General features: G+C 41.9%; 1 protein-coding gene across 4 annotated transcripts in view; it reads left to right on the top strand.

Annotated features, from left to right (window-relative positions):
* Positions 1–16,073, top strand: part of ALMS1 (ALMS1 centrosome and basal body associated protein) — a 69,209-nt gene that overhangs the window by 29,872 nt on the left and 23,264 nt on the right. For all 4 annotated transcript variants that reach the window (XM_086746520.1, XM_086746519.1, XM_086746518.1 and 1 more), the window contains exons 6-9: positions 2,003–2,162; positions 3,252–4,454; positions 5,064–5,194; positions 13,344–15,102. In XM_086746520.1, coding sequence (XP_086602646.1) covers positions 2,003–2,162; positions 3,252–4,454; positions 5,064–5,194; positions 13,344–15,102 — 3,253 coding nt within the window. The remainder of the gene's footprint in view (positions 1–2,002; positions 2,163–3,251; positions 4,455–5,063; positions 5,195–13,343; positions 15,103–16,073) is intronic.

The following is a 16,073-nucleotide window of genomic DNA, read 5'->3' as shown; positions in this document are numbered from 1 at the left end:
ACATGTAATTATCTTCCTAGTAAGTGGCTGTTCCTCTCACAAGATGACTCCCATAATCATTAGGTCTTTGGAACCGGGTTTTGGAAGCACTCTTCTCTGAGTTGTCTCTGCAAATACGTGTTGAAACAAATATAAATATTGCGGGAGGATAGTTTAAATGAAATTCGTGAGATGTAAAGGTTATCCGTTACCTCCTTTTTAAATGACTGTAATTAGGCATGTTCTCCAGCCCTAGTTCTGAGGAATTCTGCTCTCGTAAACCACTGACAAGGTAAAGGAGATCAGGTCACATATATGGGAATTAATATGTAGGCTTATATTAAAATCACAGGAAATAGAGTTGGCTAAGACCTATAAGGTAATTTATTTAATTTTGTTGACTAATGGAGGATGCAGTATAGATGAGTTGAAAGTAACTTGCCCTTACGTGTGATTTAGTCAAGGGAATTTTTTTTTTCTGCATTTAATGTCTGTGTGTAAGCTTAGATGCTCTGTTAAAAGGGAAGAAATTACTTTCTCAGGAGATCCTAGACAGCCTTTGGTAGGCTCTTACCTCTATGAAACTCCTCCAGCTTTCAAAAATCCAGTCATAGAGGGCACGATGCTGTGTGTGTCTGAACTGCCAGTCTCCTGGGTGTGGCACGGAGCAAGCCCATCTCATCCTCGTTACGTTTTTCTGTAGTACATCACGGAGTTTTAGGTTTTGAGTATGATTTTTCTTTTTTTTGTTTGGCTTCTCTAAACTACCTGCTTTGTTTAATGTTAACGAAGTTATACTTGGTATACAAATAGCGCTTGTGTGTATTTGTATGTGTGGAAAAGGGAAGGACGTGTGTTTTATGCCGCCTTTACTAAGAAAAGGTTATCGCTTTAGCTGTGCTAGTAAAACTAAGGCTTGGTTATATATTGAATTTATACATTTGAGTATTCTACGTTTTACAGACTTAAACTAGTGCAGTAGGCTGTATCCAGAAATGGTTTCGTAGCCAGGGAGTTTTTGAGGTACTGCTGAAATTAGTTTGTTGCACACTATACGACGGAGTAGGTGGGCAATTATATACCAGATTACCGGTGTTTCTTCATAAAACTACCAACAGCAGAAAGTGGCTCCACCCCTTGGGCAGTACAAGTTTATTCCCCAAGGTAATGTCTCAAAAGCTGTTTCATGATGTCTTTTGGCCAACTTTTACCGAAAGGTTCCCAACTATTTGCCTAGAAGACTAGCCCATATTGAACTTGCTCTTGAGAGAGAGGAGCTCTCCTGCTGCCTAGCTTGAGTTTCAAAGTCTGATAACGTTTTCTGTGCAGCAATCACCTGGGGAGAAAAAGGTTTTAAAGCTAAACCTTTGTGTTCTCCTTCCAGCTGGCAAAGGTCATTTTAAACAAGGCTGAAGCTTACCAATCTCCTCTGAAGGATCAGACTTCGTGCTCACGCAGTGTGCGGAGCATTTAAGTAAAAGACTGTAAGTAGTCAGCTGTTGTCACAAGAACAAGATACGTGGCCTCTTCTTTGCTGACCTTTTCCATAATTTCTGGATTCTGTGGAAAGGCTTGGTGGTAGCAGACCACTGCCGGTTGCCATCTTTGGCACACGGTGAAGGAAAGGTCAGGAAAACGCCAGGAAAAACCTGTTGGTGAGCACAAGCACAAACTGTCGCCACCAGAACAGTTCTTACAACTTTCTTCTGAGTTGCTGCCAAACATAAATTAGAAGAAAGGGTTTGCAGGATGTGTCTGTTCTGCTGGACCGCGCATGGTTTGTGAGGTGTCTACTACATAGGACTTGTCGCTCATGGTCCGAAGAACAGAATAAGCTGGAAATGTTGTCTCAAATGTGTCTGCTTTAGTGTTCTGGGTGAACTGTTAGTGCAAGTTGGACAAGACTGAGGCTCAAGATGTTTTAAAGATGTTTGCGTTTAAGGTGATATGGAAAACGTGCGACTTCAGAACCCATTGATATTCTGTAGGAGTGCCATGTGTTACTTATTTCTTCTGTTGCCAGGTATATCTTCGCAACCTTGGCATTGATCAGTCACCTGGAACTATACTGACGCCGTTTGTACCTCGGGGACCAATCAGGGAAGTTGAATTTTCCCCTTCAGAGCTTAGAACGCTGAAGGACTCCACGGACACGCTGACGCGGACCGCTCCGCAGCCGCGAGGTACGGGGAAGGAAGACTTTGTGCTGTGCACATCTTGGAGAACACAGAACTGCAGGCTTACCTGTGAGGTTGCTCTTGGCCTGGTGGTGTCAAGTGTGTTTCTTCTCACGTGATGCTCGGTTTCATTCATGTGAGATGAGCTTCTCTCATCTCAAATGTGAGATACTTGGCACTGGAAAAGTAAGCTTTAAAACCTTTGAAAACATGCCTTCTCACTAAGGACTCATGGCTGCTTCCAGCCAGTGCAGTGGCATTTTATATATATATATATATATTTTTCTTTATTTCTATTTTTACAAGAGTTCTTCAGAAGGAAATGTTTTGTATCTGAAGGTTAGAGAAATATTACCAGGCTTTTTTTTTTCCTGTGAAAGAAGTAAGTCTTGATTTCTCTTCCTTTCTGAGGCTTCTTGGTGTGTTCAGTGTGACACAAAGTCCTATGCGTTTTATAACTGACCAGATCAGTTCGTAAATCCATCCATCTCAATATTAAAAAAAAAAAAAAAAATCGATATAACTTTAACAAGTGTTGAGTAATTTCTGTACGAAGAACAGTGTGTGCTCCATTAGGGTTAAGACTTCAAGAATCCTGCACTGACCTGTTTTTTTGCTTAGAACTGATAAATTGCGTCGCTTTTCATGCCTGTTGGGCTTGCTTATTTTCTTTTCTTATATCTTTTTTTTTCTTTAAGCATTGTGGGAGACTTGGCAACTAAAACAACTTGGCAATCAGTACAGGGACGGAGTTGTCCTTGATAGAGATATTCCTCAGCTGGACTCTGGACTACTTAACGAACTTGAAAATATCAGTAATTGGGCCGTGAAACAAATTGTTACGTATTCAGATGCTGAAAGTGCATCTTGTCTGGTTTTGGTCCTTTCTGACCAGTAGAGGGAAACAAGCTTTCTTTCACTAGCCAGTTCCCATGGAAGTCTTAGTTCAAGTCTCATTCTAAAAACAGTTTCCTAAATGTTTTCCAGTATTTGAATTCTTCCCTGCCTTTCCTTCTAGTACAAGAAAAAGTAGTCTTTACTGATGCGACTGTTTTCTGGAGCCCCATACTTAACTAATCTTCTGTTTCTTTGTAGGTGAACTGCCGTCAGCAGCTGAAATTACACAAACAAGTTTTAACTATGGCACTTCCAGTCTCAGTATGTCTCTACCAATGAGTTTAGAAGTTGTCCCTGATATTCTGACGCTCCATGATCTCTCTCCTGGCTTCTCAGGATCTTTTGGAGACAAACCAGTGAGTCAGTGCAGTATGTCATGCCACCAACTGGAGAGAACTTCTCCGCTTTCCACACACTGGGAGGCAGAGCGTTCAGCTGAACCCAACCAGCCGCTGCAGACTGTTTCACCTGGCTTCCGTTCTGACAGAGGGAGTCCCACGCTTGTTGCAAGAAGCGTTCAGGATCTGCTAGCTAAAAATCAGTCAAAAGATGTGAATAGCAGCCCGCAGAGATGGGCTGTCGGTTCTTTGTCTGGAGTTAAAAATGAAGTGGAAGTTGACAGAGGATCACACACTTCAAGTGTAGGTAGTAAGCTAAACAAGGGTCAAGAAAGTGGTTCTTTGATTGGATCTGGTGCACTGCAAGAGATAAATAAGCTTTTGGCAGAGGCAGAGTGGTGTGACCGTATCTCTTCCACTGCCTCTTCTGGAGAAACTGGTGAATCTCTCCCAGTGCTGAGTAGAAAGGAGGATGATCCTGAAGGTTCCAGGTTAGTGAAAGACAGTGTTGCTGGGTTTCAGAAGATATTGTCAGGGGATTATACTATGACCCGAAAAAGGGTGCAAGAAGAAGAGTCAGTAGCAAAGCCTCTGCATTATAACACAGGCAATTTGAGATGGGAAAATTCTTTTGAAGTCAGTTTGCGCAATAGTGAAGAGATGATGAAGGAAACGTCCAAAGAGTTTAGGACAGGAAAATCTGTAGGAAGGTCTGAGCCAGAAGGCTGTAGCAGTGCAACTACAGACAGAAATCAACCTGGTTTTGTGGGTCTTGCTCAAAGCAGTGGAAGTAGCGAAGTCAGCACTGGAGGAGCTTCAGAGCTGGGGAATCCTTCCTCAGAGCCTCCAGGCAGTGCAACTGATGTCCCAGCAGGCTCCCAGAGCACGTTGTCTAAAAGCAGTGTAGCTGGAAGCAAAGCGGGAGGCATGCGAGAGAGCGATGACAGCAGCAGTGGAGATTCACTAGCTGCTGCTGTCAAAAACCTTCTGAGAAGCGGATTGCCTGGGGTACAGGCAACACAAATTCTGAAGAGCGCAGATGAAGAGGAGAGGAAAGCACGAGGTAACAAAATGTCTCGGTTGTGTTTTATCAAGTGTTATGTTAGAGTGGCAAATCTTTGTTTAGGAATATGTTTAAGGGATTGCTTTGAAATGACTTTGAAATGGGTAAGGATCCGAGACTGTTCCCCTGATTTTAAAGGTGTTTATATTATATTATTAATGATAAGCTTTAATGGGACAGGGCTTAAATGATCAATGTTTTTTAGTCATCTTACGTAGTATGATAGAATGGGACTTTTCCAGTTTGAATACCTCCTTTTGCCTAACATTGGTGAGGAAAGTATTTTGTCCACCTAGCTGTTAGGCATGCGCTAGGTTAAGAATTTGGGAAGGGATTGTGTGAAAGAGTGTCGACCTAAGTCCGAGACTGTGAAGATGACAGAACCAGGCAATGGGTCCTGGATCCATCTTTCCAAAGAAACACTCAGAAGACCCATTTTAAATTGTGTTCCTGGTCAGTCTGTCAGCTCTGTTTGATAGTGGTCTTTGTTTCCTCAGTCACGGTAGCTAGAAATGCGTAGCAAAGTTTTGATTTTAAGTTATAAAACTGTTATCGTAGGTGATGTGAAAAAATGGAAAGGGAACTGCTTTCTCTTTGTTCTTTGTGTAGCATGGGTGAAGCTGAAGCTGGCCAGCCGATCTCAGGAGTCTGTGTCAGATGTGAATGGAGACGACCAACGAAGAATAGCGGAAATAAAGGCAGAGCTGCTTCTGAGTGCCAAGAAATCCACAGTAGCCAAGGTACAGACCAGACAAACCCGCTGCTCTGGAGAAAATGTTTTGAAGAGGAGGAATAAATGCTGCTGTCTTGCTTGTGATCTTAAAATGCTGAATTATATTCCTGCAGTATTTCTGAAGACTGGTGGCTAGACAGAGGAGGGGGGATGCAAACTAATGAGAGCTCTGGTCAGTGGAGACGCTTGTTTTGGCTTAGTTGGTTCCTGCCTGTGTTGTAGGACTGGCCATGGAACATGCCGTTGTGGGTTTTTTGGTTTTGTTTTTTTTTTTTCTCATTTTTGTTTTTCCCCAGGCAGCAGTTAGATATCTTGGGGGGTGGGGAGGGGATGACGCACAACTGAAGATGTTCTGAAGGGAGATATGAAGGACAGAGATGCGGTCAGTGATGTGATGGGAGAATTTGTGTTATCGTGGTGAGAACGTGCACACAGCTCACGATTCTTAGTTGGCTCAATGAGTTCTGCTTTTCACAAAATATTTCCTGATTGCGCCTTGTAAACTCCTCCTTCTGTGGAAGGAGTTTACCGCACAATGCAGTATCGTCTAGGTGAGAGCAGTGTATGTTGTGTTACCTCGTGTGTTCTGAAATGGTTACAAAGGGCTGGGATGTTTATTTTTGAAAGGATGCCTCAGGGAAGAAGGGAGTAAACCGTTCCTCCTTTGTGTGGACTGTATCAAAGGTAGCGGGCTTGAAGTGCGAGGAAGAATCTTATTAGAAAAGAAACTCGTTAACCGTAAGGATGACGAGAAGCAGCTTATGGAGTGTTAATCATAGAATCACAGGATGGTTTCGGTGGGAAGGGACCTTTCAAGCCCACCCAGCCCAACCCCCCTGCCAGGAGCAGGGACATCCCCAACCAGATCAGGTTGCTCAGAGCCCCGGCCAACCTGGCCTGGAATGTTTCCAGGGATGGGGCATCCACCACCTCTCTGGGCAACCTGGGCCAGTGTCCCCCCATCCTTTTTGTTTTTAAGAAGAGCTTGGGCAAGTATCGGTAAAGAATAATCTAAGTGTAATTAATACTGATTTGGGGCAGGGATCTAGACTAGATGAGTCCTCAGTCTCTTACAGCTCTTTTTCTGTGAAAGCGTGACATTGAATTGTTGGCATGCTTTGCATATCTCCTTTGGAACATTTCTAGTTCATATAATAATATAGAGTGTATCCAAATTGGAATTTGTCTAAGCAAGAGTATATTCCCTTCAGTTTGGCTTGAAATATCCATTTTCAGCATTCACCTGGTGTCCAGACTAATGATGTCGTGATTTCTGGCGGCTCTCTGTGTGTCCCAGGGTAGGGCACTGCTCATAGAGAGTGTTCTGATGAAAGGGTCAGACTGGAGAAATGCAGAGGTGCTGGTATAACATGAGTGATGGATGGATGATTTATTCCTGTGTGCGGGACAGAGATCCCCGAGCTGGTGGAAGAGAGACTGGATCGTTAAGCAGAGCTAAAAATTGGGGCAGTTTCTGAGGAGAATGTAGAAAATTTGCAGTAATAATCTGTGCTTAATCTAGTGTTGCAGACTTTTTTTTTTTATTTGTAGGCTGCCTGCCTCACAGGAAAAGCAGTAGGGTTTTTTTGTTTGTTTTAATTAAAAGCTTTGCATCAGCAAGAATGAAAAGTAGTGTTTTAAGAGTAGTCTGTGTTTGTAGTTTCTTGGGCATGAACAGTGTTGGTAATACAGACATCAGCTTCCAAAAAGCATCAGACTAAGCTTCTCAGTTCTTCATGTATTGTAATCTTTGACGGGGGAGCCTGAAAAAAAAGTTTGGATTTATTTTAGAAATTTAGAAATTCAGACAGTTCTTAAAAAAGAAAAAAAAAGTCACATACATTTTTTGCTTCAATCTACTCATTACAAACCTGAGGCTCTGAAGCTATTATTTTTTTTTTTCCCCAACTTTTTAGATGTTGTTAGATCACAGCTTTGTCCCTAACATTAACTTGTTCAGACTGGAACCCATTATTTTAGCTTTATGTGATTCAGTGTCAGCTATGAATTGTTTTATGCCAATTTAGAGTAAGAAAAAATTAAATCAGTGTTGCAAACCAAGACTCCAAGAAATTGCTTTAGGTCAAGCACAACACTTTCTGCTTTAATCTTGGAAATATTTTTGCTCTACAGTGACTTTATTTTCAGATAAAAAAGTAGTTTTGAATTTGCAGAATGAAGCTGGCTGGGTTTTTTTCCTTATATTGAAGATAAATGTGTTTTTCCCTCTAAGAAAAACAATATGTCACTGAAAAATACAGATTGTTGAAAACTATTTAACTGAAAAAAATGCAGCTAGTTTTATTGCTGACAAAATAGTCTATTATAAATTTAATGGAAACTGTTCTGTGAAATACCTGTTGAATTTATAGAGCAGAGCTGGCAATGCGCTGACTTAAACGGAACAGAACAAAGATGATGAAAAGATATTTTCCTTCTCCTAAACTTTAAAGGCAAACTGAGAAAGACAAACTGTTCCTAGCATTCATGCAAACAATTCTCACGTCAGAGCGTCGTCTTTATTTAGTGCTTCAGATGCAGGCTTCTGATGAGTGTTCTTTTTAGAAACTTTAGACTCTGCCTTTCATTTTTATAGGTGACAACTCAAGAAATATAAGGTGCCACTGCAATATTTTATTGTTTCCCACAGAAAGCATGTGAAGCTTGTCTATTAAAAAAAAAAGATGCAACGAAGTAGAAGGACAGCTTGGGAGAGTTCTTCTCGGTGATCTTTTACTTCTGAAGATTGTTCCATCTTTTGAGATAGCTGAGGGTCTGTTTGATAGCGCTTTGTCACTGGTGATGCATTAACAGATGCTCTAGAAAAGCAACATCATCATGATTTCTCAAGTTCTAGCTGAGCAGAGCGTTTGAGGAGGTGGCTGGGACATAAGCGCGTAAGTGGGCTCCAAACGTGTACTCAAGTGCTCAGCTGAATAGTGGCCCCAAGAAGGGAACATTCAAGACTAAAACTTAATTTTGAAGAATTATCTCTAAGAGCAAGCAATGCTCTTGAGTGTAACTCAGAATTTTCTTAGCTTTGCTTTCTCTTCTGTAAAATTGACTAACCTCGCACAGTGAATCTGATTTCCGTGCCCTGAATTCGTGGAATCTTCCTGGTGATTTTATAGCTCTTCCTTTGCACAAGGAGAGAAATACTCTACTCATGCTGTTACATTTTATAATAAACACTAAAACTTGGCAGAAATGCTTAGGAATAGAACAGGTAAGTTGATGGTAGAGTGCTTACTCTTGGTAGGCTTGAGGTGTTAAATCCTAGGATGGGTGGTGCTCTTCAGTCAGAGAGAACCATAGAACGACAGGAGGGTTGTTGGGATTTTTGAGAAAAGCGTATGAAAAGTCGATCCTAGGTGCCAGGAATCAGCCCTGTTACTGTTCTTCCACTGAAATCATGATGGTCTTTCCACATAAGAAGAATTCCAAGAATAAGAAAGCGGGAAAAGCCAAAGACTTGTAGGTGGTCTTCTGTTCCAGGAGCATTGTCTTTCACATCTAACCTTCTTCTTGTGCCATTTGTACGTATTTTGGTCCCTCAGTTGAGATCGAGGGTTTTTGAGTTGCTCTTACATCTAAGTAAAGTTTCAGCATATTAAACCCCCAAATTTTCCTTCGAAGTTGAGGACCTTATTGCCTGTCCTGGTTTTGGCTGGGATAGAGTTAATTTTCTTCCTAGTGTCTGTTACAGTGCTGTGTTTTAGATTTAGAGCCAGAATAACGTTGATAAGGCACTGATGTTGTAGTTGCTGCTAAAGTGCTTACGCAAAGTCAAGGACTTTTCAGTTTCTCATCCCCTGCCAGCGAGAAGGCTGGAGGTGCACAGGCTGGGAGGGAGACCAGCTGACCCGAACAGACCAAAGGGATGTTCCATACCCTATGGCGTCATGCTCGGCGTTTGGACTGGGGGGAATTGGCTGGGGAACAGCGATCGCTACTGGGGGACTGGCTAAGTGTCCGTCAGCGGCTGGTGAGCACTTGCATCACTTTGTTTTCTTGGGTTTTGACCCCCACCTGTATTTTATGGGTGCCGAATAGCGATCTCTTGCCTTACCTAAGAGCATTCTCCCTTTGTACACTGTATTCTTCCACTGTGTGCTGTATTTTTCCACTCCTTGTACTTTCTCACTTTTTCAGGAAGTTCACTGAGTTGTAGCTATAAATTTGCACTGCAGTCTCTTGTGGATCATATGCCATACAGATCTTTTTTGGAAAGATGACACATAACAAGCACAATAAAACATGTGAAAGGCTTGGGAAGATGAGTTTATAGCAACTTCTGTGCTTGCTTTCAGTAGTAGGAGTTGCTGTGTATCACTTCAGGCCGTCGGAGGGGTACATGGCTTAGGGAAGAGATCATCTCAGGAGCACCCTTACCCTGGCACAGGGCTGCTCTGTGCCCTTGCATTCTTCTGCCGTCCCTTGTTGTCCCTCTTGGCTATAGGAAATAGAGGAAGCCAAATAAACTGGTTTACTTGCTTAGAACAGGTAAGGCAACAGAAAAGTGCTGCTTTGGAATAATAATCCAGACCTTCTGGAATAGTTTCCTGCTAATGGCATCTGGGATGTAGAAAGGATGGAAAATCTGTTGTGGAATACTTGTTCATACTTTGTAACTTACACCAAAAACGTTTTTGGTTGATTTTTGTTTCCTAATTCCTTAATGCTAGCTGCTCAGGATGTAATTATCCAGGGACCTGTGTTGCACTTCATAAATGAAATATACTCTGCTGTTTCCACAGTTGTTCCAATTGGTAGGAAAAAATAAATATAATCTAGAATTTTTTTTAAGCAAGTTTATCTGGACCATCTCCGTGGCAGTACATTTATCTCAGTTTTGCTCTCCGCACCTCAATGGAAATATTATCATTTTTAATTACACTTGAATTAAGGAAGTGCAGATACTGATATAAATTAATAAAATGATGTCCACACTCAAATTGTTTCTAAAGAAGGCTAGTGGCCTGTAGTTTCACCTAAACTAACGTGAGCTGTAAAGATATGGATGTAAGGTTTGGATGCTGATGAAATTTTGTCTTGTCTTGTCCATTTCCAGTGTTCACTAACCCTGACACCGCCTCTGACGCTAAACCGACCCCATCAAAAAAGAATCGGGGTGAACTGATGTAAGAGGGAGCTGCTTCCTCGCATGCTGTGTGAAGTGTGGTGTGGCATTTTGTGTCAGGAGTGGGACCAAACTTTACAATACCTGTTTTAGTTGGTTACCTAAGTGAGGGGAATCTCGGCGTGTAAATAAATGTTCATTTCTCTAGCATGGATACAACTAATTCCACAAATTGGTCTTTCAGTTGGTTTGTCGTTGCCCCTCATTTCAGGTGCAGTGTTAACAGATCAGGTGAGTAGTTGCCTTAATTTTCTTCAGGGCAAAATCTCTTGTGGCTTTTTGATCAACACTGACAGTGATAAATTACTGTGAGTGGTAATGTAAGGTTTTCCCAGTTGTACTTGCAAGGCTTTCTCTTTGTGCTCTTAAGAGTGACAGGTTTTCTGCATGCATCTGGGAATGTGATGTTCTGTTCATTTGTTTGTCGTGTGATCTTTAATCTAGAGGTATTTGTGTTTCTTTTCTTCCAAACTACCTTCTGCTTACGCCAGGCAGGTGAGTTGCTGCAAAGATGAACTGTCAGCGTTTGGGAGCTTCTGCTGTAATGAGAAAAGTCTTGGAAGCAAGTGTCCTGTCCATCCCTACCTCCTGATCCGTCCGGATGCACGGGGAGTTGCAGAAAGCAGGGTGGTGAGCCAGTCAGAGAGAGAGGATCACCTTTTGTTTGTCTTGTTGGTCTCAGTAAATCTCTGCAGACAGTGAATGTGCCTTGTTAGTATCTGCTGTTTGTAGTGGGTTGAAAGAAGAATTTGGAATATCCAAGCATCATCAAATATTTAGACACATTTATTTCCACTTTACCTGCGTAGTAAATACAGCCGTTTGCTGAACTCTTCATACCTTTTCTCTCTGTGTAGTATGTTTAATGCATTTGTGTGTCAAAATGCAAAAGGTGTGTCAAGAAATCAGGTTACTCTTGGAGATGCCAGAAGCAGGTGTAGGTTCCTCAGCGAGCAGGCGCTGGAGCGCTGGGAATTTTCCAGTGAACCAGTGTCAGTGATCTGCCTCACTCGCAGGCAGCTGAAAGGCAACACCATCTGATGAGAATGCTCAGACAGTAGCGTGAGGATTTTCTTTGTCTGATTCTCCTGAGGGGCTATAGCATATATTGCTTTAATTTTATTTACCTGATATGATAAATTACTGCTGGTTGCTACTCTTGAGACTTTTTTTTTTTGATGGTGGAATAGGGCTTGAAATACAGGAGAAGATGAAGTAATGATGACTGGAGAGCGTGCTGAAATTGAGAGTGGTTAGTAAAATCAAGCAAACCGACCGGGACAGAAGTTAGTACTACAGAAAATAATTATTTTCAGTTTTCTAAAGGACCACGGGGGGTAATTTAAGGCACAGCATTTTTTACTGGTGTGTAAAATACATGCCAGAGATGTCTGAATATGTGCAGTCACAAAGCAGAGTCCTAAATATAGCAGCTGTGTGACTGGGGGGTGATACAGATGTGGGACAACGTGCGTGGTCAGAGCTGTAAATGTAACTTAGTGTTAAAAAGATTTTATGAGCAAAGACAACTGACAGTGAACTTCCTTGGTTTTGGTGGGATTAGTGTTTTATCTGTTGTGAGAATACCTCCTCTTCTGCAGCGTTGTCACCAGCTTTTTAAACCAAAAAAAAAAAGCGGTATTTGTGGCAAACAGACATGGTTTGGTGGGAAAATGATCTGCACCTGAGAACTGGAAAATTTTTCCAAGTTAGCATTTACCTTAAAGAGCAAATGAAAGCTCTGATTATTTTCAGTCATTTTTTAATTATTGTCAGCAGTGGGCGGTGACCATAAAAATAAAAAGATTTATTGCAGCTCTTGTCTGAGGGGGAAATTGGCATACTTGGTTTAGGGGAAAAAGAGAAATATAAATGATGGAAGATTAAAGCTTTTCTAATTAAATATTTTCTCATACTTTGTAAAGAACAGCTTGGTTTTCTTCCCACTTGTTCCTGTGCAATTGCTCTCCTTTCGTTTTAGTTCTGGCTAGAGTCAAACAACTCAAGTGCAAGGGAAAACCTTTTATATCAAGTTCAGCTGCAGAAGTATCCCCGTCACGCTAAAATGTCACGTAATGTAGCGTTTGGATAGTGTGGAGTTTCTTTGGACTCTGGTCCAAGCCAGAAGAGTTTTAGTGTGTGTTTGCTGCCTGATTTCTTGGAGATCGCCAGAACTAAACATTGCATACTTGGTTAACGTTTGAGTGCTTACAACTGGAAGTAAATGTGGATTTCTGCATTGTTTTGTTTTTCCGTGGAGATATGAAGGGACGCCTTTCATCGGTAATTTACAGATCCCAGGTAGTTAAGTTGTATACAAGGTCTCCATCCTTGGAGCTTTTTGAAACTTGATGGGACAAGGCCCTGAGCGACCTGCTCTGTTGTTGAAGTTAGCCCTACCTTGGGCTAACTGGGAGTGAGAGGTCAGGCTAGAGACTTCCACAGGTCTCTTCCAGCCTACGTGTTTCTGTGATTTTGTGTGGCTAATTTGCTTTTTAACTAAAATATTATCACTGAAATTACAAAACTTTAGCGGTGTGTGTGTGTTTGTCTAAATTCCTTTGATCTTAGTGACTATTCATTCAAAATAATTCTTGGTAGTACGTTACAAACTGCGTTTATGACAAGTCTCCAGCTGTGTATGAAGCCAACTGATAGACAGGAAGAAAGTTTTATTCTTGTTTTCCGGTGAGTGGAGTGGTGTCGAGGAGGTATTTACGACTTAGCCTATTTAACAGAGTTACAACTTTACAGTTCACAAAACGAAAGGGTTCCATTCACTGCTGCTGTTTGTTACAGGATCAAAACCACGTTAGCTGATTTGCTGGCATTTAAAATAAGACAAATTTTTAATTAGTTCCATTAAAAGATGAGTTCCAGAGAAAGTGCGTGCTAGTTCGTAATGACAGGCTCTTGATTATTGACAGCACTGGTCTGTCTTTGAATTCTGCAATCCAGATTTTGGCGAGGGCAGGAAGTTGTCCGTAACCTGTGTGAATTCTTCTGTATTTTTCAGGATTCACGGAGATACAGTTTGGGAGCTGCTTCTGAGTATAGCCGTAATCAGGAACAGGAGGACATAGAGTGTTTCAAAGCTCCAGGTAGTGAAAGATTTCAAACTGTCAGGCCAACACAAGCAGTGAAGACGAAGGAGCTTCTGGAGTCAAGCTTACGACAAGCCATGCCGTTTTATGGAGCTGAGCCTTCTGACTCTTGCCTGCTGAAGGATACGCCGTTTAAAACTTTGAGTACCATTCAAACACCTGGCTCCAACCAACATCAAACAGTTGCGACTAGTCATTCTGACGCTGCTGTTGAACTTCATCCGCCCTTGCAGAAGGAATGGGACGCAATGAGTTCTGTAGCTGCTTCAGATATACAAACAGAAGTCCACTTACCAGCTCAGAAGAAGCTGTCTATGGAAAAGTGTTCGGAAGAAATGGCTAAGCAAATCACTTCTATCACCTTTTCGTCCCGAAAACGTTTGCAGTCGCCGTTGACTTCCATGGCGCTCGGCAGTAGCCTTACTAGAGATGGTCTTGATGGGATAATGCCTTTGGAGCCTGACTCTGCCCCCACCGAGGAACAGAGCTATGGCAAACCACTCTGGGAAAGATCTAAGACCTGTCCTCCTTCAAGTCCAGTGCTTGCTGGCTCGGTGTCTAACGAGATTGCTTTTACTGCTGGGAAAGACGGGTTTCATCATGTCTCCACCGACAGTAACAGAGCTGGAGCTTATCAAGAAACAGACTGTTTGTCAGATCGGCATTCTGTAAGCATCCGTGCTGATAAAAGACAGACCCTTAGTGCAAAAAATTCTCATGTTCTGCCTCAAGATGTGATTGAGTTGGGCAGGCATAGCGCCAGACTCGGGGGTCTTGACTGCAACAGAAGATTCAGTCAAGAAATGAATAGATTTAATGAATCTCATTCTATAAGCTCCTACCAGGAGGCGAAAAGCAGTCCACGTGGTCGCATCCAACTGTATGAGCGCTTAGAAGGTTCAGATCCAGCCGTACGAACTGATTTGCTGAAAGGCTGTATCAAATTGTCGGAAGAAGAGAAGAAAAGTCTTTCTGGTGAAGTTCCTTTCGTTCAGAAAGAGGTTGTGACAGAGCAAATCGGTACGTTTCACGGTTCGTCTGCAGATGAGGTTTTATCCGCTGCGTCTGCATCTCCTTCATCACCCACTAAGAAAGTACTGTCCTGTGTCCACATAACTCTTTCCTCGAAGTGTAATAACTCAGAGCTGAACAGCAACGTGAGTACTGAAAATGAGGTGAGAGCACAGGATAAACCTGAGGTTAATACTCAACAGGTGTCTTTAAAAACTCCAGAAACTTTAACAGAAGCTGTTTCTAAATTATCATCTGGTGACCTTATTCCAGAAGATCAAAGATCTTCATCTTTCCCAATGCCGGTGTCTTCAGCGGATCCCTGCCTCCTGCTTCCCTCTGTCGCAAGGACAGCAGGGCAAGAGCCGCCTCCGCAAGGCGGTGACAGACCACAAGTCACTGTTCCGGGTTCAGGGGGATGTAATCTGACGAATACCTTCAGCTCTGTAGTTCCTGCAAAAACTGGGAAGAGTACTTCTGATGCTAGCACTCAGATAACGACAGAAAATCTGGGAATAACAACCTTTTCAGCAGAAATTTACGTTAATTCACAAGCTGGTGAAAACGCTGGCCGCCAGTCGTCTCTCCAGAAAGCACATGAACTTCCCAACGATACAACTTCATCTCTTCACAGGATTTCCTCTTTCCCAAGGCAGACTGGTGAGTAAATTAGTGCCTCATATGTAGATGTAGACCTCCATCTCTTCAAATTTGAGATATTTATAGGTATTAAAACCAAACCCAACCATTTTGTGGGATAATTTGGAGATAATTTTGATATTTCAAGTTGGTTTTGATATTAAAAGTTGCTATTTAAAAAACCCAACCCTTAAACTTGGGCTTTGCAGCCTGGTGGGTAGGGAGCTGTATAAACACGGTCGTAGATCAGTTCAGGCTTACCTGGAACTGAATTTCTTGGGTCTGATTCAAGAACATTTTCTGACGTTTCTTTCTAGATAATTTTATTAGGTTCACTGCTTAGAATTTATCAAGAGATATCTGACTACTGATGTACTTCTCCAGTCAAGGTAGTATGAAAACTAAGAGGAAAATATGCACATTGCTGTTTTCAATAGAATAAATAGAAAAATGTGCAGGGCTTTTAAAATTTGTTGGCAGAGGAAGGTGGATGTTGCGCAGTGGTTTCCCACGGTGGTGTTTTATACTACTGATGTGTGTCGACTTGTCTTGTTTCCAGTATTTTTCCTGGGCTCCAGGCTTTGTATCTCCTTCCTGAAGGTGTTTGAAATAGAATGAGTCCACAGAGCAGGTTCTTCCGTTATATCAGACTTCAAAAAACATTTAATCTATCTGATCGCTTCTTCTCTTTGCTATTAGAAGTCAGCTGAGTTCTGGTCCAAACATTTGCTGGAGTTCTGTTATGGCAGCACAGTGTTTTTATTCACTTGAGATACAGATATCCTTGCTCATTTAAAATTACTTCATTAAACGTGGATCAGCTGGGAGCTATGTGGGTATGTGAGGTTTTTTTTTTTTTTCAAAGTCAATGTTTGTCACCGTAGTGTTACAAATTTGATATTGAATAGGTAAGCAAGCTATTTTTTCAAGCCAAGTGACAGTCAACCTTCTAACCCTTGGATGAATATTAATTAAATAATTAATAATTGATA

Source organism: Chlamydotis macqueenii, chromosome 4 (genome assembly GCF_036417535.1).
Source record: "Chlamydotis macqueenii isolate bChlMac1 chromosome 4, bChlMac1.mat, whole genome shotgun sequence".
NCBI classification, from domain to species: Eukaryota; Metazoa; Chordata; class Aves; order Otidiformes; family Otididae; genus Chlamydotis; species Chlamydotis macqueenii.
Note: the sequence above shows the minus strand (reverse complement) of the source record. Positions and strands in the feature narration are given on the sequence as shown.